Genomic DNA, 24,518 nt, shown 5'->3' on the forward strand with positions numbered 1-24,518 from the left:
GCACTAAAGATTCAAGAATTTCGCCACAGACCTCGACCATATGTTGAAAATATTGTCGAAATTTCTTCGATGGCTCCCCTCCTCGTAGTAGTTCAGTGTGTAAACATTGTTATCCCCTTACTGGTGAAGAGTAGGGATTCGAACCCGTAATCTATTATGGTAGTTCAGTATATGATGTGCTAACAACCAAACACATTCATCTGTCAGAGTTTTGATAATGGGTGAAATTAAAGAATTTCATATCAAGATGAACGAACATTCAAGTTAGTTGCATTAAATTTAGATTGTGTTTTCAATGTAACAGGAATGTGTCATGTATGAATGCTAAAGAGAGAGAGAGAGAGAGAGAGAGAGATTTAATGTGAGAGACAAAATATGAATAGATGAATAAAAGCCATAAATGAATTCTTTTCTAACTCAAAATTTTGCTGTTATTTTGTCACTCAGACGTATTAATTTATAATTTTCTATTTTCTATTCACATGATGTGGCTCTTCAAAAAGAGAGTATCATTTGGAGTTCACATTAGGGTGGCATGAGATGGTTTAGAAGCAAAAAATGTCTCTAACACTAGAAATTAACCGGAGCTTAAATGAATGACCAAGACACAATTATGTTCAATGAGACATGTTTTTTCTAATAGCATACAGAATCATATATCTAAAAATATCTCATTTCATGTTATCCATCAATATTTATAGATATTTTTCATGATTTTTATGAGCCATTTTATTGAGAAAATTAAAAGAAAACAAATTATTATAATTTTAAATAATACAAAATGTAGATTTATATGTTTATTATTATTTTTAATTGAATAATGCTTATAATTGCAAACCAACTATACATTGTAGGAAAATTAAGAATAATAAAATTATGAAAATTTATAAACTGATCAGCGTTTAGAAATCTTTGCAATTAAAAAAATATTTTAAAACTAACATTATTATCTAAAAAAAACTAATTTAACACAATTACAGTTCTTAGTGTTAGTATAAATCATAGGTTTTTTTCTTATTCTACATGTATTTTGAATTCTTTTCAAGTTTATTATAACTTCTTCTTTTTATAAATTTGAATCTCATGTTATATAATATACAAGTAAAATAAAATGCTTTGTAGATACCATTCATAAAAAATAAAAAATAAAAAAAATCATCAGTATAAAAATAAAATAAAATAAAATAAAACTCAACATTGAAATAATTTATATGTTTTAGAATATGAAATAAGATTATCCTTATCTCATATGCTACACGATTTTATAATAATGGGATAGTTTAGATTCCACAAAAGCAATCGATAGTTTTATAAGTTACTATTGGTCAAAGCAAATTTAGTATCTTGTATTCTTTAACCTTAAGTAAAGATTTATTTTCGATGATCTGCTTCGATCGACTTCAATGCAAATAATTCAACTTCGATGTTTTTATAATTTAGTTTCTATTTCAATGAATTATTTTATGAATAAATGGAAAAAAATTCACTTTCTAGATAATAAATTAATGTAGGGAAACAAAAAAATCAACATTCCAAAATTTCTGCTGTTATTGTTTGCTTTCCATTGATATCGTATTTTTACTAAGAAATCAGTTTTTGTTGTACTTCTAAAGGACATTCTATCCAATTTAAAATTAATGTTTGATTAATTTTTACTGCTTATTCTTCAAGTGATAAAAAGAGTTTAATTAATAAATTTTGTATTTTAAAAAACGATCAAATATATGTAATAATCATAAAAATGTATATTTTCAAAAAATATATATTATTATGAATTTATTATAATAACAAGACACTTTTTCATTTTAATAAAATAATTATAATAATTATAATAATTATTTGTAATTTTAGTTTATTAGTTCTTAATACTCTATAGTTTTATAAAATTATATACAATGATTTGTATATAGAGATACGATTAATAGAAGTTTAAGTTAAAATAAACAAATCAAAACTTCTACTCTAAAGTAATGATAAAATGTGGACACAATGTGTTAATATTAAGACTAATTAATTTGTTACGAGTTGAATTATTAAATATTCTTAGTAAGTATATTTCAAATATGAGGTTATCTAATTAAAAATTTATTTCAATTGTCAAAGTCAATAACATTTCATTATGTTTTTTACCTTTTTTAAAAGAACATAATAGATTTGTCAAGAATATGATTTATGCTTTTAGGTATTTGAAAGTGTTTTTAGAGCTTGACAGTATATTAAATAACATATTAATTATTGTATTTCCAAGTAAAAATGTAAACTTTAATAATAATCAAATAATAAGATAGCAAGTATTAAAAAATAAAAAATATTAATATATAATAGAGCCATTAGTCACTTTATACTTATTAAAAGTTTACAAATCTAGCAAATACTATTTAAAATGCTGTTATAGTACAAATTACTAATTATACAAAATTTAAAAAGATAGTAATTAATTTAAGCTAATAAATAGTATTGTGTAAAAGAAACATCAAAAATATTATTAGAATTTATTTGCAACATGATAAAGTTAAAAATAAATAAAATAAATAAAATAAAAAATTATTAGTTTAAAACTTTAAAAGGATTTTTATTAAAATACTTTTAAATATAGAAGAAATATATATAAATAAAATAAAACACTTCAAAAGTTGTATTAAAACTTATACGTATTAAAAAGGTATTAATTTAAAATAATAAGGTATCAAATTCTAAAAATTCTAAAATATTTTTTATAATAACAATAAGGTTTAAAAAAAATAAGAGGCAAAAACCATATTAAAGACAATGGCTACATCTAAACAAATACTTTACTTGAAATGATTGAGAGATCTTTCAAAAAATACAAAATTTTCATACAAATAAGATTATTTTTGAAAAATAAATAAATTCTTAAGTAAATATTATAAATTATAAGTAAATATAGGATTATGTATATTTGTGGAAGGTTTTTGGTAAGGTTTATTCTTAAATGTAGATTCTTTTGTAAATTGAACAAGTAAACAAATAAATAAGAGTAGTCATCAAAATCCAAACCAAAATATGATAGCACTACAATATCTAAAGAAACATACAAAGGTGCATATCTATATATATATATATATATATATATATATATACACACACACGACCAATTAATTGAAAAAAAGAAATAGTTGCAAAAAATGAAGTATAATTGTATTTTGTGTTGGTAGTATTGATTGCAATATTTACATTATATAAAAAAAAAAACAAAGATGAAGATTACCAAGTTAAAATAGTTATAGGTACAAAGTGATTCTAATTGATTTTTTAAATATAAAAGTATGTAATAGTAATACTACTATAATAAAAATCCATTTTTGTAGTTGCAATCTATATACTTAAATTAAGACAAATAAGTAAAAATTGTAATACCATTTTAAGTTAATTGAATAATGATTTGATTTCATTCAATAGATAGATTATCAAAGCCATAATACTAAATAAAAATCAATATAAAATATATTTATGTATCATTAAAGAATAAAAAAATAAAGTTAAAAGCTACAAGTATAAGTTAAGAACATTAATATAAATTAATTAACTCAAGGAATATATCAATGACAAGCTTCCTAAAAAATTTATATGCCATTCAATATCTCTAGCAAGAACTCTTATCTTATTTTTCAAGAAAAAAGATGGAACATTACAAACATAAGATAATTATAAAAGACTCAAAAAATCATCGTAAGAAATAGGTATCCTCTATCTTTGAAATTGAGTCTTCTTAATCAATTAAACCAAGCCAAGATCTATAGAAAAATAGCTAAATGAGGAGTATATAATCTAGTATGCACCAAAAAAATGAATGAATAAAAGACTACATTGTCGAATTATGTGTATTCTTACTTAAGAATGCACTAGGCACCTAATTGTGGAAGATAGATAATAATGCAACAACAATTCAACCAAGTCTAATAAAGCCTTGAATAAACTTAAAGTAATTCTTAATAATCCAATCAATCTTTAATTTATTAAAATTAATTTAAAAGAAGTCTCAAAAAATATACAAAGAATCCTAAAAAAATATTTAAAATAGAAATCTTAATATAATCTTAATTAAAATTAAAATTAAATCTTCACCAAATCCTAAGTTAAATTCTATGTCAAATCCTAATTGAAATCTCAATTAAACTTTAATCAAATCTTAAGTCAAATCTTAAGCCAAATCTTAATTAAAGCCCTAATTAGATCTTAATCAAATCTTAGTTCAAATCCTAATGAAATCTTAATGAATCTCTAAATCCTAGATAAATCCTAAATTAAATCTTAATCAAATCTTAAATCTTAAAAAAAATTTAGCAAATCCTATAACAAAATAGAAACTCAATAATTAATAATCAAACCATTCATATTAAGTCAAAATTTATAATCTTTTTAATGCCTTAATTAAAAACAAACATAAGAAAGAAGAAATCAATTGCACTTACCATTTGAGAGAAATGTAAGATAATCCAATTGGATATTAGACAGCATCCTATTTCAATCTAAATGCTAAACTGCTAGCTCTAATATCTCTTTTTTGGACTATTGAATTACTCTCAAATTTCACCTAAAGTACTGGAAATCAAATTTATTATCTACACAAAAAAAATCACTTTAATCTAACTCACAGATTATTGAAGATCTTAGAAATACTCATTGACTTTCAAACTCCAATTTCTAAGACCTCAACCTACAAAAATCTTCACATGCTTTGATCTAATTATTCAATTGACATCAAAATTTGTATACACATTTTTAATTAGCACACCAACACACTACCAAAAATTCATTTGTATACACACCATAAAATTCAAGAAATCCTCAAATTTGTAAACATATTTTTATTTCTCAAAATCTAAACCAACCAAAAATATTACTAACTTTGGAAATCTCTCAAAAACTTAATACTCACTCAATTGACATAAAAATAATTTTTAAAAATCTTTCTTTAAATTTGCTCTCAAATCCCACTCTTTTTTCTACAAAACAAATCCAAAAATACCATAGATGCATGATTTTGTGCCTTGTGGTCTGATTTTGATCCAAATTGACAATCAATCCTCTCTAGATATCAATTCTTGGCTTCATGAAAAAATAATTTATTTTAGTCTACTTTAAATTTCTTCCTAAATATGCCTATATCATTTAATTTTTCAATCTACTTTGTTTTGTCTTATTTGTGGTTCTACAAAATAAGTAGAAGTTTATTTTGCAAAAAAATAGCATTTGTATCCTTTAGTTTTACTATCTTTTCGACTATTATTTATATTTCTAAGATAATATTTTATAATATTTTAACATAAGATCTTTTATAATATAATGCTTTCTTTTCTCTATTATTCATTAATCATGTTACATCAGGACAGCTTTTTAAATCACATATAAATATTTTGAATATAATTTCATGCAATTTGAATTTACAAATATGCTGACAGCTTTTTAAATTACATATAAATATTTTGAATATAATTTCATGCAATTTGAATTTACAAATATGCTAACAGCTTTTCAACATCTAGCAAATAATATCTTTTGAGAGTTTTTAGATGATTTTTTATTTTATCATTTCAGTGACATTTTACTCTTTTCTTTAATATAAAATATTATAAACTTCATGTTTGTTGTGTATTCCAAAAAATAAGAAATATAAGACTACATGTTAAGGTAAAAAAAATATGTATTTTATACTACTTAAGTTGATTTTTTAGAATACATTATTTCAAATAACGCTCTAATAACGGATCTTAAGAAAATTCAAACTATCATAGATTGAAAGCTTTAAAGAATAATATAAGATATTTAATATATTTTAAAATTTTCTAATTATTCTTTGATTTTTATTAAAATATCTTTTAAATTAAAATTCTACTTATATGTTTGACGTATAAAGATAACATTAAGCAAAATAAAGAAATTCAACAATCAATTGAAGATTTAAGACAACTTTCATTTTTGCACCAATCATATATTATGTCAACTATTCCAAGGAATTTTTTATAGAAATAGATGCATCAAACTTTATCCTAAATATAATATTATAAAAAATGAAAATAAAATATAAAATTTATTTTATTCCTTTTTATTCAAAAAAAATGTTAAGAACAAAGATTAATTATGAGGTCCACAACAAAGAACATCTTACAATTGTGGATTGATTTTAAGAATAGCGCCATTATCTAGAAGGTGTTTTAAGTCTAGTCATTTTTTACACAAATCACAAGAACCTTAAATATTAGATGTCAATATGTGTTCTAAATCATTGCTAAATCTAATAAAGCATGTTTTTGTCAAGATTCAAATTTAAGATTATATATAAATTTAAAACATTACAAAGTATGTCAAATGTCATTTTTAGATGTTCTTATCTTTTGCCAAAAGAAAAAGATGTAGCTTTTAATCAACAACAAATAATTTTTTGAAGGCAAAAAAAATTTCATCATTAAGCAATAAAATTAATACTAAATATTGATTCAACTGTTTTTAAGCAAGTTTAGTCAAAAATGTCTTTTAATCTACTTGTTTGTGATATTAAAAATATTTATTTTAAATCTCAAGATACTTCCAATTTTGAATATATAAAAAAATTATTGTATTTTGAAGAACATTCATATATTCTAAAAAGTAAAGAACAATTATATACTCTCTAAGTTTGTCATAACTTTCTAATTACAATATATTTTAGATACAACAAGATTTTGGAATTAGAATCAAGAGATTTTTAGTGGCTTCAAATATGGTAAGCAATTAAAGAAATTGTACAATCATGTAAAATTTCTTCAAGATTAAAAACTCTTCATTATTAACTTTATAGTCTTTTTCAATTACTATTTATATTTTAAGAAAAAAAACCATAGTCTTTTATTTCTATAGATTTTATTATGAACCTTCCAATTTTAAGTTCATATGATTCTATATTTGTGATAGTATATTGTGTTACTAAGATAGCATATTTTATATGATATACAAAATTTATTACAAATGAAGAATCATTTATCACTATTATCGATTGTTAAAGGATATTATATCCAATAAAAGAACTCAATTTGCATCAAGGTTTTGGAACATTTTTTTAAGATATTAAAAGTTGATATAAAATTATCTTTTATTTTTTTTCTTCAAATTGATAGACAAATAAAATGAATGAATTATGTTTTAGAAAAATACCTAAAATATTTCATTAACTACCATCAAAGTCATTGGAAAATATTTTATTTATTAGCAAAAATAAATATAAAAATAAAATATATTCTTTTTTATTAAATATCTTTTTTACTAATTATATTTATTATTCAAATTTTAATAATTTTAATCTTTCAAAAATTAAAAATATAATAAAAAAAGACTTTCAAGATTGACATGTTTTTTTCTTGAATTCATGGCAAGTTTCAACGTGTTTTTTATCACAAACTTGGAAAAGACTCCTGATGTTTGATGATATTATTAGAGGAAATAACCACCTTTTATGAAGTTTCAAATTTTTGGTTTGAAAGAAATTATGAAGGCCTCAATAATGATCAAATATCATCATGATCTTTATACCTTGGTATATAACATTATCAATGATTGGAAAGACCTATCAATTATATTTTTTAAAAATCAAATCAAAGTATGTGGCAAACACAATTTATTGCATCTAGGATTTCTTCAACATATGATTATATTCTTTTTGGAACTTATTCTTAGAAGAGGGGTTTAATATTACAAACATATATTTCTATCTAAATAAAAAGTACTAGATAGAAGACAAATGAAGGTGGATTTGTTAATATTTTGTAATAAAGTTTTTTAGAAGCTTCATAAATGAAAAATTTTCTTTAGACATATTTGTAGTTGATTCGTAGATTAAAAACTTTGGCCCATAAGTTGGCCACATATAATAGATGTTGGTGGCTTGTGATACAAAATTAGCCAAGTGGCATACATGTAAAAAGCTTGTATTGTAATTAAACATATTTCAAAGGTCCTATAAAACGTTGTCATATAGACACAATTTAAATAATATATATGGAGTCAAGAGTAAAACCTTCTTTATTCTTAAAAATCCTTTTTGTACTTCTATTCTAATTTCAAGAATCTTTAGTTTTTTAATCTTTGAAAATAATCATTCCAATTTATTCTTAAATAAACATATTTTCTTACTTCTTTTTTTATCATCTCTCTTTGATAAATATTCCACTTTTTTATATATTTCCTTTAAATTCTTGTCCTTGATAGTTTTGAAAAATAAAATGAAGCTTACATTTTTAAAAAATTAAAAAGTATTATAATAGATGAATAAGTAAAATTTTTATAGGGTTGTGAATATGCTTGTCTTTAATATATTTTGTAAATTTAAAATCATTAGAACAATTAGATTTAAAATTATTGAAATTTGATTAATTTAGAATCTTAGATATTTTAATTTTTTTTAAAAAAAAACATCAATTTAGAGAGTAAGTGACAAATTAATAAGAAGTTATTACTACTAAAAGATCAATATTAAGGTCGGATAAGAAAGATGGCAATCTCGTAAGCAAATTGGGAGCTATTTTTGTCAATTGATAAGTTTAATTTTTTTTCAAAGTTTGTATACTTATTGTTTGCTTAAAGATTAAAATGTGTAATATTTTTTAATTAAAATAAATATTTTAATTAATAGTTATTAAGATTTTAAGATTGCTATCACAATTTTGTTCATATTTATTTAGGTTTTGATTAGGATTTAATTAAAATTTAATTTAAATTTCTTTAGTATTTCATTAGAATTTTGTTAGGATTTACGTAAGTTTAACTAAGTGTTTTTTTATTTTTGATTTTTTTAATATCATTGCAGGGTTTCTTTATGTTTTCTTTTAGGATTTTTTAACTATTTATTTAAGCTTTAATCATGACTTTTTAAGGTTACTTTAAAGTTCTTTATGAATTTTTTTAGAAATTATTTATAAATTCTTCAATATTGTAGAATTTATTTAAGATTTTTTTAGAATTGATTAAGGTTTGATTAAGATTATTAAGACTTAATTGGAATTTATTTGAGATTCTAATAGAGTTGTGAAGATCTTTATTTTTTGTAATTTCTAATTTACTTTCCACAATAAAGTGCTTGGTACATGCTTAAGCAAGATAATGTGTAATACAACATCATATGTCTCAATATACATCTCAAAAGTTATTAGAGTTCAAATTTAGAAGAATAAAAGAAAGAACTTAAGTAAGAAATTTAAAATGTGTAAAGTTTTCATCTTATCATAATTTATTTGTATTTGAATTTGTAGGACTAGTACAAAATAAAAAGAAATAAAAGATTTTTAGTACTTGCAAATACATTGGATATTGTCAAAACTCAAAGTATTATCTAATAATTATAAAAAAAAATTCTCTAATAAGCATTGTTAACTAGGACCTTTTAAACTCTTTCCCTTCTATAAATATTCTAATTTTAAGAGAGTTCTATCAATAAATTTTAATTTATAGAATTATTAATAGTAAATTTTTAAGTTTTTAGATTAAAAATATATAAATATTGATATTAATGAACCTAATTGAATATTTAAATATTTATTAAATTTTAAAAAGATTTAAAAACCCTTATTAAGAAAACATCTATAAAAAAAGAATCTTAGCAAGTCTAAGAAGCAATTATTTTAGTTAGTTTAGTATATTTTTAATAAATATTATAATTTAATTATTCAAACTAATGTATATATTGATCTTCTATCTATATGTATTATTTTTTTTTAAAAAAATTATAAATTTTGATTAATAAATAGAAGAAACAAATAAAAAGAACTTCATATTTTTATAGTTATTAATTTTAAAAACAATGTTATGGTGGTAAAACAATGGAGGTTAAACAATGTTTGTACTAAAAATTGATTATTAAGTATTTCCTCCCAAAGTAGATGAGTTATGCAGGCAATCAATACTTGGAAGTAGCTAGGTATTGAAATTTGCTTCAATGGACATGACTATAAGAGACATTGTCTGTTTATGGTTTGAGTAATAACATTTGTGACTGTAGTAATAATGTTTATTGCCACAGCAATGGCCTTATTAGAATTTTCTATTATGAATAGACTATAATATCATATTATCATCATATATTGTAAAACTTTGTTGCATAATTGGTTGAAAAAAATTAAATATTTTTATTTTACGGTATATGTCAAATATTCAAAAAAATTATAGCTAAATAAAAATTTCAACTACTTCTAATACGAGTTGAAATTCAATATATCAGGGAGTTGACTAAAGTAACCAATCGGGATTCAACAAATCAGGGAATTTTGAAGATGGACACCAATTCTTAAAAATGCAAAATTCCATTTCATCTGACATGTATCCTTTTCTTTAATAAGTTCCAAATTTGTAGTAGATCATTACTTGAAATATGCATAATAACATTCAAATAATAATTATTAATCAAAATACATTTTCATCAAGTCAAAGAACAAGATACAAAATCAGACAAAATACCACCACCAAATTTAGGTCAAAATTCACACATCATAGTGACAGAAGGAGAACTAACTCATAACTCCAGCGTTTTCTTTTACAGTGCATTTAATCGTCTCAAGTTTTGAACATGAATCATTCCAAGCACAACAAAGCTCACTAACTGGACTTGAAGTAAAATTGAGTCTAATTCTGGGATCTCAATCATCCATGGAATGACATGATTTTGCACGAAGCGAGTTCCCTGCTCATGAGAGAATTCCCACACAACTCGAACACACACGCTGACGTGGAAGAGAATGATTTCATTGACAGTGCTGACAGTGCGGCCATCCATTCGGTGAAGGAACGATCTACACACAAGGATTATATTCCAAAATCTGCCATAAGTCGAGATTCGCAACCGTGACCCTTCGAGTAAGTCTCAGGATTGCTCATCTGGCCAGGAGATCCTCAACACCCCACCTGAATTGTCCTATCTTCCTCCGAATTAGGAACAGAATATTCGTGAAGCGACACCGCACTTTACGACATCGCCATCCTCAACGACCTTCACCACGAATGGATTGTCGCACATTCAATGTCGTTACATACCACATTCAATAACGTGCAGAGATTGCAGCCAATTCCGGAGCGCGTCATTACTCAATCACGAAGACGGGTTAAGAATTGTCATGTGGGTTTAGGGTTTCAATGGCAGAACTCAGCTCTCATTTCCTGGCTTACAATTTTTATGAGGAAATGATCGTTTTAAGATAAATTGTAATTGTGGGAAATCTGCCATGACTGCATTGAAGCTATGAATGTACCGCATCTGTTGGATGCACTAGTGTGACGGAGTCACAAGTAGGAGATTCGCCACCCTCCTCTGTACAAAAGGTGGTAATACAAGTGTGTCTTCATGAGTGATGTTTCTGTAAGACTTTCTCTGCACCTGGTCTAAAGTTGGACCTACGCCTGCGCAAGCAACTTTTATAGAAGTTTTTGCGTCAAAAATGGGGGACGATTGAATCGGAAAGATGGGTGGTGGATCGCTCAATAGCTGCTGATTAGAGTTTCGCCGTCCTTGCATCCACCAACGTGGATGTCGATATCCTCATTCTTCCATCTCTTCACCCGACAGCACGATCGCCTTGGGATCTACGAACACAGCAGCAAGCAACTATCGTCAACGAAAGGTGCTAAATGCACACGAGTCATCCCGTTGTTAAAAATGCATGATGCTTTGCTTCAAACTATGGAAAGAAGATGGCGATTTTGGGGATTTAAGGCTCTTGGATATAGAGCAAAAAGAGAGTACCTGATACCAAGAACTATCGGTTAGCTCTCGTACAACCTTGATTCGCTGAACGCCATTCAGGGGCTGCAACTTCTCAGAGCAAGCCATCTTTTCTTCACTAAACTCACGAACAAAATAGCCGGTCATGGAGTTTTTGGACCCTGACTCGGTTGGACCTTTGACAGACTCCATGAAAAAACGAGTAGGCCTCTTGCAGACATCGTCAGGGTTCGACCGAGTGTTAAACGGGAATTCAACTTTGCTCGTCTCCTTGTGCCAAGAGAGGAAGGTCTTCTGTGGAACCTCGAGTTCACGAGGGGTAATGAAGCCTTTGTACACTTGAACGACGTAGCCCCAGGAGACTGTGAAGGACCACCGCCGGCTTTTGTCATAGCAAATTGACTGTTGCATTGTGCTCGCGGACTCGAGAGTGGAAGCCTCCAGCAGATGCTTCAATGCACCAACGCGAGTGTAGTTCTTATCTTTTGTGTTGGGGAAGATGGGGTCGATGAGGTCGAGGTGGTGGATGGATACAAGGGGCACCACAGGGTGAGATGCTAGTATTCCAGAAGCATCGCCATGGATGTCGAACTACATGTTTCAGGGACAAGTTCCATCAGAACTCCTCTTGTAAAGTCACTAACCCATTATTTATGGGAATGCCAGAATTCTGCACGCATGTTCAGAATAGAATATAATAATAGAGTACCACAAACCTGATGGAAACCTGGCTCTTTTGTAAGAGGAACTCCAAGTTCCGCCATGCACGCATGCATTCGATCATCACTCCCGAATAAATGTGGATACCTGTCATTCCAAAGAACATTCAGAAAAGTGAACAAATCTATCGCAGTTCCCCAACCCCAAGCACAAAGCGAATGGGCACCCCAGACAGTCGATCACAAGTTAAAGGAGTCGGTGAGAAGTAGGACCTTGCGAGGCAACTGTCTTGCATTTTAGATAGAATTTTCGCTGCCGGGTGGCTGATAGCAAACCCGCCTCCGCCGAAGGCCATGTTGTAGGAAAACAGAATATTTTGAAGATGACTCTCCGAGTTGCTTCCGATGTAGTACATCTTTCTGTGATCATACTTTGAAAGCACTTGCACCAGATTTTCTGAGAAGAACAGCGTGTCGTCATCTCCTAACACAAACCAGTCTACATCCGGCAAGCCAAGCCGGAAAGTCTCGGAAACAATGCGTGATATTCGAATCGCGAACCTCCACCCTTTCTTATTGGTATACTCGAAATTTGTGGTTTTTTCGGAAACTTTAAATGGAGGATACCTGTCGTCCCATTCTTCGCCATCTGGAGTTTTGTCCAGCCACACGAACCCTCTCATTTCAGGCTTCCACCACAATTTTATATACTCCTTTCTGCCCTTCCACACATCAGCAGCTGCAGCAATGCCAAAAACAATCCTGGAGATATCCGTGCCTCTTCGGTGAGTCTCAGCCCGGGTGTTTAAAGCCAACTGCTCGGGTTCCCCCACAGCCATCAGGGCAGACTCGGATTGCTTCTGGGGATGAAACACCTGGTCGTGTAGCCTTTTGGGCACCATATCGGACTCCTCGACGGATGCAGCTGGCTGGGAGAGACTATTTGAAGCTAGAGGGGAACCAACCGGACTGCAGGAGGTCGGTATACAAGTGTTCCAGCATGGTCGCGCGCTCATAACCGCAAACGACAAGATATATACGAGAGCACAAGCACATGCCATGGCTACCACGAAACGAACCTTGGTGTACCCCATCTGCCCCAAGTGCGGCTCTGATAGCCACTGCTTCCCATTACCGGATCCGACTGCCATTGTGTCCACAATTTCCGAACACAACAGTGCTAAAGAAACACCTACAGCTAAAGTTGTCTCCTATACTAGAAAGCAGAGCCAGAAGGGATTTAGATTGAAGGTGTACGACAGATCACCGATGTTACATCGGTTCGTTCCCAGTAGCTCTTTCACTTCAAGAGTTTTCAAATCTGAGAAGTTCGAGTACCTGGACACTAATTAACGCCACGAAGTCGAGTCGACTACCAATTTAGGGGTGTGATTGAGAAACAATCTGAAGAGAAAGAGGTATCTGATTACGATCAGTTACAATGCATAATCGTTGAAGGGAAAGAAAACTTGATTACAGATTGCTGGAGGAGGTAATCACTGGAGATTACGAGGCATTATCGCCAACGCCCTGAAGGACTGCAACCGCTGAATAACAAGCTCCCATTAGATGTTTCATAGGAAGCGGAACGGTGGTTCTGCAAGCAACACAAGCAGCGAGTTCTCAGCTCCAACTCGCTGGACAGCATTGCAAAATAAGAAGAGAAAGGACGCAGGGCAGGAAAGATTGAGAACAAGGAAAAAAGCCACTACTTTGAGTCACTCATGAGAGCCAGCACCTAACACTGGGACTTCACAGGAACAGAGAATGCAACCAACACTGGAAGAGCATCTGCATTCCTGCACAACGTCGGTCGCCAAGCCGGCACCAGTGCCAAAGGATCTAACGTCCCCCACAAGATTACACCGGTCAACTTGAGTACTCAAGCGGAAGAAAAGACGCGAGGGGGGGGGGGGCAGAGAAATAGAGAGAGAGAGAGAGAGAGAACAGCTTCACTGACCTCTCTGTCTCTCTCTATTTCTCTCGAAAGAAAGCAGAAGAATGCGAAGAAACAGGAAATCTACAACTGCGTTCTCACATATCCCGTCGCAACAACAACGACCATAACTAAAGCCACAGCAACCACATCTCTGCGGCCGACTGTTACCATTCCACGATCACAGCCCGAGAGACCGAACCGTGAGGCTGGCGGCTACGCGCAGACTCCCAACCGGCACAGAAGCAGGATGCGGTTGTGTGAACACAGAGGGTTAAGGACAGAGAGCTTGGGCAAGACGCATGATGATGGGTTCTGGAGGAACTCGCTCAGCAGCAGCAGCAGCGGCGGCAGAGTAGGGAAGAGAAGAGAAGAGACGGGACGACAAAGACGGCGGAGGAGCCACATGCAAGGGCATTGAATTAGCGGGGCAGATAGAGATGGTGGTGAAAGGCAGAAATATTTTTCTGTTCATTACGAAAGCTTAACTCGGTGCATTGCTCCGTAAGGGATCGAGCCATTCACGCGAAACTGCTCTCCCACTTGCCTCACATCACCCTTAGAGCACTCTCATCTCCACCACTTGTGTCCAAGGCATGGCGTTGCCTCCCGTGACGAGAAAGCTTCAATTTTTCCTGCGGTGACATGAGGTGGGGCCTTGGCAAAAACCACTGCAACTCTCACCGTTCAGCTGAGCTCCAGTGCCAGTTCTTATTCACCTCCCCCATCTGGTTGAATCTTACACTATTTTTGCAAGGGTGCAGATTTCCCTCAGGTGATTGCAACTGTGGCTTAGATTGGAGCCTTTGACACTGTGAAAGAGAGATTCTGGTCGAGAAACAAAAATAACTAAACCAACGACAACCCCACGCTGACTAGATGTTGGATCTAAATTATTTTGCTTCGAACCTCATAGCAAAGTACAGCACCCCACCTGGAATGATGCATGCTTCTTTGTTTCGTATGGATTTTGGTATTAAATGTAGAGAGCAGAGTTTCTCTTGAAAATGTGAGACATGAGTACAATTGAGCAGAAGTGTGGAAATGGGTGGTTCCCTTTCTGCAAAGCATGCATTGCAGTGTTGTGTCCTGTGGTCCTTGTCTGTTTGTAATGAGAAAAACTTCATATTCATGATGTTTCTGAACTTTTGAACTTCACAAGTGCACTACATTGTCTGTATTACTTTGCAAAACTTGCACGGTTATTTAATAATGATCAAAGTATTGACTAATTGTTCTGATACACTGATTATTACTTTTTGCAAATATTAGGCAATTATTTTTTATATAAAATTATACACACTTAATCCATTATTGTGTAAAGTTATATTAACTATCATGTAAATTATTTGAATTTCAATAATATCAAGGATATGATTTGAAAATTTGGTAATTTCCACTTTTACTTTGAAATTATGATTTTAAAAATTGATTCAATCTTAAAATTTACATTTTTATTCAGAAATATGTATATAACAAAGAATGATAGTGTTCAAAATATCTTAAATGATGAAACTAAATGATGCAGAATCATTCTCCTTTTCTATAATAAATAAAGTATTTGTCATTAGATTTCATTGTTGGTATTTATCAAATCATACTTTTGTTTTTTGTCAGTAAAATTATAACTAAATTTAAATTTAAATTAATTATTGTAAGAATGCTTATATTATGTAATTTGAATATATATATTTTTTTCAATCTGTAAAACCATAGTTCATGGAATTATACATAAGACAGTTAAAATCATATTATTGTAATATGCAGAAAGATTACTATTTATTAAACGATATAAAAGAATTGAATGGGTTATATTTAATCAATAGTCTCAATTTGACTATTTACTTTATATTAAACTATATATATATATATATATATATATATATATACATATATTTGGTACCTGATTTTATTTTATTATCTTCAAAAAAAATTGTAATAGGAAATTGAAACAAGAACTATCGCAACAACATTAATATCTATACTTCTGTACAAATACATTTATTGAACATAGAAACCAATATTTTATTATTTTAAAAAAATTAATCATAATTATTCTAGTAGCATGGTGTACTTTATTTAAAATTTGGTTCTACAGAATTTTATTTTTATTAAACTATATAAGATTATTTATTTGAGTCAGATTATGCTCTTTACAGTTAATCACATCCTTAAAATAAAGAAATAAAAAAATAAAAAAATTGAACTATGTATTATCCAACTACAATCAAGAAATGATGTTCTACAAACTATTAATTTAAATGATTAAACAAATAGTTCCAATTTTTTATTATCAAGATGTTTATATTTAAAGTATTTCACTATCACCGTTTTATTATTCTGTATTTTTAAATGTCAAGCAATATGATTAATAATATTCTTATTATACTATATATACAAGGCATCAACAACTATTTAAATACACTAATATTATATTAATGTATTAATATTACTATTCATTTTCAATTTAAGATATTACAAGAAATATAACTTTAATTCTAATTTATTTAATATATAGTTATATTATCAACTTCTTAATTCATAAAATTAAGGATAAATAAGTATTTATCATCTTTGTGAAACATACATCCAAATTTTTATCAAGAATATATATATTTATAATATCAAGAAAATATTAATTGCTAGATGTGAACATGCAAATTTATATTGTAACAAAAGCAAGACCATGCATTGTACAATGACCAAGTTTTTGAAAAATAAAAATTTTAAGTACTATAAAACTAATAAAAGAAAATGTAGAGAATTTTTTATAAAATAATGGTCAATAATATTTATATATTTTTAAAATGAAATCTAAATATTTTTCATCAACAAAATAATTGAAAATATAGATAAAAACATTTTGAAAATACTGTTTATTTTTAGTGTTAAGTTGTAACATTTAGCAAGAAAATAATCAAAAGCATATATATATATATATATATATATATATATAATATAATCATATATTTATGTATCTAGACGAAATTAAAAGAATAGGAATCAACAAAATGTGTTGAATTATTTCTACCATAAAAGCTTTAAAATTGTGAGGCAAAAGAACTGGATTTAATGTAGTAAGGACATGGCATAAAATATATTCTATTTTTAGAATCATCATTTTAAATCATGTCATGTTAAGGTAATTTAAAGTATTTACATTACCAATAATAGATTGTCTTTATTACCAAAATAAAATTATACTTTTTCTATGGTAAATATCCAAGTATCAAGTTGGTAGCATCCAAGAAATAGGTTATTACAAAAAAAAAATTAGTTGTCAAAAGATAATACAAAAAAAAAGTCACCAATTAATAACAATGATAATAAATACATAATTAAAAAAAAGTAAGAAATGCTCTTGTTCATGCCTTGCAGTTGTTTGCATGAAAGTAGTGATTAAAGATTGGCAAGAAAAGAGAATTTAAAAGTAAAGCTAAGCATGTTTATCCAATATATATATATATATATGTATATATACCTTGCTAGATCAGTATAAATTAATAATATTTATTTTAAAAGCTCTCTAAGTTTAAACAAAATTGTAATGTGAATTTACTGATTTTTTCCATTTATAAAAATAGCAATGATCTTATGGTTGCACTAAGTATAATTTAAACACTCTTTGTATAAAAATTTCTCAGTAATTAAATTTTTTGCCAATGTATTAAAAATGATAAATATTCCAAAGATAAAAGAGCCTCAAAATAAGACAATTATTTACAAAGGATTATTAATAATTCGGTATAGAAATACTCTCCTGATACACTTGGATTCTATAAAAAAACATATATATATATATATATATATATACATATAATAAATAAACATAACACACTGTTAGTATTGTTGTAGATAGGATAATAATTGCAAATCCCAATTTGAATGTAGTATGCAATTTAACTTTAAAATCTCAATGTAATAAATTTGAAGGGAATTTTCACTGTATGTACTCCATTATATTCAACAATAAAATCAAATAAAATAAATAAACATCACCATTCATACATTTAATTTTAATCTTTTTCAGAAACCATGAACCTTGTTTGCTCGAAAGTGAAAATCAATATTTCTATTATTTTGTTGAGAGACAGGTTTGCAAATTATTTATTCTTACCTTTTTTATACTGAACTGAGAGGATTTATCAGTATTATTATTAAACCAAGAATATTCCTCTCACTTTATACCCCCTTGCAAAACAGACAAATAATCCATCATCATCAGGATATGCTATTGGCTATTAACTTCGAGAATGGACATGAACAGATAACTAACACCATATTTAGAGTGATTTCCAAAATTAACACCATCATTTGCTCTAATTATGCATTAGCCACGTAGACTACGTGATTTAGCCACATCAGCACAAAACCCGAGGTGGTCCCCATTACCGCCCACACTCAGTGGGTGGAGATAGAAAGAGATAAAGAGTAAAAGAAGCTCAGCCACGTGGTGACCTCCCGATATTCCTCACTTCTGCGCCACTGCCCTGCTACACCGCGGATGAATGCTCGGATCCAGTCGTTATAAGTATTTTTCATTCGTCCTCATTCATTCAACTTTTTACTAGTCACTCCCCAAATGACCTCATTATGGGTTTAATTTTGCCCCTGTTCACACGGCGCTATATGTTGGCGGGTTCAACTCTGAACATTTATATTTTCCCACAATAAGTTAATTCGTTAGTGTTGTGAGTTGGTTAATTTCCAGATTTCAGCTAAAATGTATTGAACTCTTACACTGTGTTTTAGTTTGAAAAAAAAGGAGATATTCTGTTTGATATACTTTATTGCTATCCTTATTGTTATTCCTCAAACTGCACACAGAATAATTTTCAATTATAGATTTGTGTGAATTTAACCGTTTATGATGTTCCAAATTCTTTCAATTCACAATACATGCAATGCACATTGTTTAATTCTTAGACAAGATGATAACACATTTATATGAATATAAAATAAATATCACAAACACCTTTATCAATCACACAGATTTTTTCTTTTTACTTTTTGTCTTTTCAAAAAACTCAATAACATGATACAGTATCTACATTTATTTGTTAGTTTTTAAGCTGTTACTCTCATTCAATTCTGGGTTAAATCAAACCCTCTTCCTAAGTGAATCACATGTCCATCGAATAATTAATTATATTGGTTCTGTGTTTCATCTTATTAAAAATTATTCAGGTATACAAAGAAGAGACAATCTTCTAACTTCTATTGTTGCATAATACTGCCATACGATTATGTTTATTTTATTTCCCTTGGTTTGCACTGTGTGGTATCTTCCTAAGATTGCATAAAATTCCTTTTACCAAACAAATATTTTGAATAGTAGTAATATAGTTTTTACACACAAACAATTCACTGTAGGAAAACTAAAAACCCTTGTCATCCCCTTCTCCGTTGTTTTCCTATCCTTTCTTCTTGTACTTCTTGAATTAGCCTCATTCTCAATATTAAAATCCAATCTTTACCTACTATGCTTTTTTACCTTTTCTATATATATATATATATATATATATATTGTGATTTGTTGATGACAAGACGATTCATCAAATCACCACGGTTAGGGTTTGAAGTCAATTTCATCTTAAGTGTTTTGTAACTGAAAATCACTTTCTATTACCATAAACAGATACGTATATAATACATATATATATATATATATGTACATATATATATATATATATATATATGTATAAAGAGAGAGAGAGAGAGTAAAGAAGGGGAGGTGATAAAAAGAGAAAATAAACAATAATTGGATGGGATCTGGAGGAAAATTTATTCAATTGACTACAATGAGAAATTACTGGTCAAAGTTTTTAATCTTTAACAACATTGTGTGATGTGTTCCAATATTTGCTTGTAAATCCATTTTCCACAATGAGGGATGGTGATCTGTCTTGCTTCTAAAAAATAAAGAAGAAAGCGCATGTGTAATTATTTTTACTTAGAAAAATAAAAAACTAAATAAGTGTAGTAACAATGGATTGTGATCGTCTTCATTCCTTCTTATACGCATTTACTCCTGAATTTCGCAACAGGAAAATCAAGATAGTAATTATGTAATTTCATTAATTTGTTATTCTTACATTTATATCAATCAGCATTCATCAAATACCATCAATTTTAAGAGACCATACCAAGTGTACATCAAAATGAATCAATTGTGGAAATTTCTCAAAAAGTCATTTAAAAATTAATAAATTGTACGGTTTTGTATGACCCATGCTTGAATTGTGTCTTTTTACTTTTAAAATAGAAAACATGTATAGATTTCTCTATCCACTCTTGTAGATTAGTATTATTTTGAATATTACTACACCATTCGTAAAAAATAAAATGTTAACCTGACATTTCTACAAATTTATTTATTTTAAAAAAAATCAATCTTTAGTAATCTTCAAATATAAACCATATTCGTATATCTAATGGAGTTTTTATATGTTACCTTTGTAGATTTAGACACGTTTCAAAGGAATACGAGTAACTGTTTTTATTTTCTTATTTGCATTTTGTATCTATCTAATCTACAATTCAATAAAAACATCGTCCTTCAAAGTTTTTGTGGGGGCTCCCTTCAAATACCTTGAACAGTGAGGATCCAGGATTTGACTTATAAAATCATCCAAATAATTGTGGTGCATATCCATCAACAACCAATAAAGTTGTTAGAAATGGAATTTTTTGGGCTGGAATTTTTTTCAGAGCACACAATACATGATTTTTATAAAAATAAGCTATTAATTTTTAATTTTTAATTTTTCCTATCAGTAGCCCACCATAAATTTGAATAGCATTAAAATGATGCTTTCATTTGCATACAAGCAGTTTTATGTACATCAAGTGACAAATTTGGCCCCCACATTCCCAATCTTACTAAAGCAAATGAAATCTCAACCATTGTGTATCCAATCTAAGGCCAAATTTGATGGTATTTGGACCATAAAAAATAAGCAGTTCCATCATTACATATAATCCGCTGAATGATGGATTGGTAGAAGAACTAAGAGTAAGAGTATATCAAATTATTAAAAATAAAATAAAATGGGGGGGGTCCTCCATTGGTAAGGTGTCAAACCCAAAGACTGGGACCAAAACAACACATGGGCCCCAAATGAAGCCTTGACTTTCCTCAAACACAGCATCAAGGCCTCCATTGCCAATACTTCTGCTGACATTTACCACTCCAATGATAATAATAATAATAATAATAATAACAGTAGTTACTCCCAGAAAGTAATTTTGTAGCCTCCATTGCATAATGTTGCCATCACCTGGCTCATGATTTTCACAAGATCTGAGCTGGGTCCAGGCCTTTGAACCCTCACTCCTCCTCATTATGCATCTTTTGTTGGATATTGTCTGCAAATGACCTAAAAGCTCTCTCTCACGCACAGTCTTCCAGCCATGCAGCAGCCAGTCAGCCAGGGTGGGGGGTGGAATGAAAGAGTTACTGTGGTGGCAAATCAATGAGTGCCCCTCCCCCTTCACTCAGGAATTGACTCCTTCATGGGAATGATAGGAGGCTGCGGAGTGTAATTGCACATGTGCTTGGGGCTGAGAGTGGGTGGGGGTGGGCTTGATGAGAGTGCAGCCCCCCCACATGGCCTCATAGGAGCAGCAACATCTAATACAGCAAAGTGGGTGGTGTGAGCCTGTCTGTCTTACATACTGTCACCTGTATCAGAGCAGGAGATGGAGACACGTGGAATCTGGCAAGTGGAGGCTCCCACTGTGTCAACAACAATCTGTCCACTCGTGATGGATGATAATGTGACCATATGGGTGGATGGATGGATGGCTTGCATTCCCAGGAGAAGAAGAGTGGTCAGAGCATTGACAAGCACCCCACCCCACCCCCTGTTCTGGAAATAATACTCGAGGACGACCTGATTTGGTGCCAGAGTATTAGCAGGCATTGATTCAAACCCCTAACCAGCCTTCTTGTCAGCCTTCTTCTTTGTCTTCTTCTCCATTTTTTTCCCCTAGTCTTGGGGCTTGTGCCTGCCCTTGAATGAGTCCCATCAAACTGGGAATTAGGGTTGGCTTTGCCATCCCAAAAGAATGTGTTTGCTGAAACAATGGGCCTTGATAACTGTGATTGTTACAGAGTCCTCTTTGTGCTTATATCCAAAGCTGGATTAATATCTAATTCTGCTACAGTTGTGTGCCATAACCTTCACAAATGATTCTAAGAGTAACACATACATGTCCACCTCATCCCAAAGAAAAGAAATAGAACTAAAATAAATATACAGATTGCACTGACTTATGGGTCTGAATGTTTGTCTCATGCATGGAGTGAAAAGGGGGGTAGCTTCTCATCAACATCCCCCTCACCTCTACATGCAAATACAAAGACCACATGAAATTGATGCCCTCTTCCCTCTCTATCCATGAACATCTTGCTGGTGGCATCACTGTAAAAGGGGGTTGTGACCCATAGCCATAGCCATAGCCATCACAACTAAGGCCCCATAAAAAAAATCCACCCACTGCATGGATGGTCCAAGGAACCCTAACACTTCACAGATTTACAATGGTAAGACCTAATGGCATGTCTGGATGTCTGGTCACATCCAGATACAGGGTGAGAGAATATTTTTAAATATGCATGGAGTACAATGTATGGCAAACATTTGCAAATTGGACACACACACACACACACACACACACAGTGATTCAAATTCTCTTACACTTTGCAGTCTCACCAGCCAGTTATTGCATCTTTCCATCAGTTTTCTGACGCTGGATAAGTGCCCAGATCGCCCCTGGCTTTGGGCACTCCATGTGAATAGGACAACGGTTATAGAAACCGCATGGAAAATATCGCGGTCCTATGACCGGTGAAGAGGGACCCGTCGTTGAAGTCTGCTTTGTTGCGATTTTGCTCCACGACGGGGGATTTCGCTGCTCCGAGAGCTTCCAAATTTGCAAAATCTCACGTGAGATACAAACTGGGTCGTTTAATTTACGGTGGAAATTTCCACTCTCTTCAATGCCCAAGAGCGGCGCCATCTGTTCTGCGGCGGATCGCAGCGTTATGGTTAGCACTGACATGCGAAATCTCGAACTCACGCCCTCTGATTCGATTGTTTGAATGTCGTCGATTGGAGGTTTGTAATTGTTGCATGATTATACCAAGTGGCTTTCAAGCGTTTTAGTTCGAACGACACTGACGTCAGCGATGAAGTTTCTTCGGAGAGGCAGGTTTAGTCGAAGATGCGGAGGAGGGGGGGATCGGCCGCATCGGAGATGATGGTAGTGGCCCCAGAGGAGCAGCGGTGGGCGTTTCTGTCTTGTGGGAGTCAAGATATTGGAGAGAAGTCGACTTCGTCGTGTTTTGACGAGCGCTGGTGAGATTCCATCAAAGATCCGGATGCAGAGGCGGCTGGTTTGCGCGTTGTGCTGGTTGTCCATCTGGCTGTCAATCGTTGCGATCGTTACCACTGCGTCCGGTTCTCCCTCCTCACCGAAGAAATTATCGTCGTCGTTTAGGACACGCCTCGGTTGTGTCCTTCCTGGAGGTGGCGACCGAGATGCGCTCACCTGTTGCTATGGGTGCCTTAGATCTCAATAGCGTTAACTATTCAGTTACAAAAATCACTTTCTTATTTCCAAAGCTTCCTTTCTGTCTTCCAAGATGGATGGGAAAAAAGATGAGTAAACCCAGTTTCGTTAAAAGACTCATCCAACTGTCACTATTTTATTATTATATTTTAAGAAATTATAACCTTCTATCAACTTCTTTGGCCTGAATAAACGCTGTATCTAAGAACACATGAGATATATGAGTGAAATTCTTTTGGCTTACATTTATCAAGGATTAATTGTTGCAGTAAGTGTTCATTGATTATCCCATGCAAGTGTTCATTAAGTATCTGCCTGCCTAAACGGTACAAGACAAGAAGCTGTGGTACAGGTAGGCAGGTCACAAGGATACCAGTAGTTAGCCCACACAACACGCACATAAAGAGGTTCACAACTGTCTCCACGTCAAACATCAATCGAACCAGTCCATTTGGGTCGTAGCAAATATTGTACAAATCAATGAAATGCACTGAGGATGATTCTAAAATAGTGATGTACCATGAACAGAAAGTGCTAGAATGCTTCGCAAGAGGTTAAAAAAACATGAAGCATCGATATGCCGAGGAACAAGTTGTGTCGCGAATCAAATTCACTCAATAATGCACTCTGGGAAGGCATCTTCAGA

The 24,518-nt window shown here is 30.9% G+C and overlaps 1 protein-coding gene across 3 annotated transcripts; it reads right to left on the bottom strand.

The window, feature by feature from the left end:
• Window positions 1–11,084: 11,084 nt before the first annotated feature.
• On the bottom strand, window positions 11,085–14,692 carry LOC112284934 (uncharacterized). 3 transcript variants are annotated; one of them, XM_090251971.1, is made up of 5 exons: window positions 14,099–14,692; window positions 12,634–13,957; window positions 12,418–12,508; window positions 11,723–12,292; window positions 11,085–11,562 (listed from the first exon to the last, which is right to left on the bottom strand). In XM_090251971.1, the coding sequence occupies exons 2-5, from the start codon at window positions 13,509–13,511 to the stop codon at window positions 11,458–11,460; spliced, it is 1,644 nt and encodes a 547-aa protein (XP_090108097.1). In that variant the 5' UTR covers window positions 13,512–13,957; window positions 14,099–14,692; the 3' UTR covers window positions 11,085–11,457. The 3 variants fall into 3 exon arrangements, with proteins under 3 accessions (XP_090108097.1, XP_024381095.1, XP_090108098.1); XM_024525327.3 differs by having other exon boundaries at window positions 14,073–14,675; XM_090251972.1 differs by having other exon boundaries at window positions 14,468–14,666.
• Window positions 14,693–24,518: the final 9,826 nt, after the last annotated feature.

The sequence above is a fragment of the Physcomitrium patens genome, chromosome 7, assembly GCF_059467195.1.
Source record: "Physcomitrium patens ecotype Gransden chromosome 7, ASM5946719v1, whole genome shotgun sequence".
Classification (NCBI taxonomy): Eukaryota; Viridiplantae; Streptophyta; class Bryopsida; order Funariales; family Funariaceae; genus Physcomitrium; species Physcomitrium patens.

Bases quoted from the DNA above. Each gene is read 5' to 3' on its own strand.
- LOC112284934 (XM_090251971.1), bottom strand. From the start codon at position 13,511: ATGGCAGTCGGATCCGGTAATGGGAAGCAGTGGCTATCAGAGCCGCAC. The intron at 12,293-12,417 runs GTTTGTGGTACT...TGAAACATGTAG, and splicing joins AAGAGCCAGGTTTCCATCAG to TTCGACATCCATGGCGATGC. The intron at 11,563-11,722 runs GTACTCTCTTTT...CTGTGTTCGTAG, and splicing joins CCGATAGTTCTTGGTATCAG to ATCCCAAGGCGATCGTGCTG.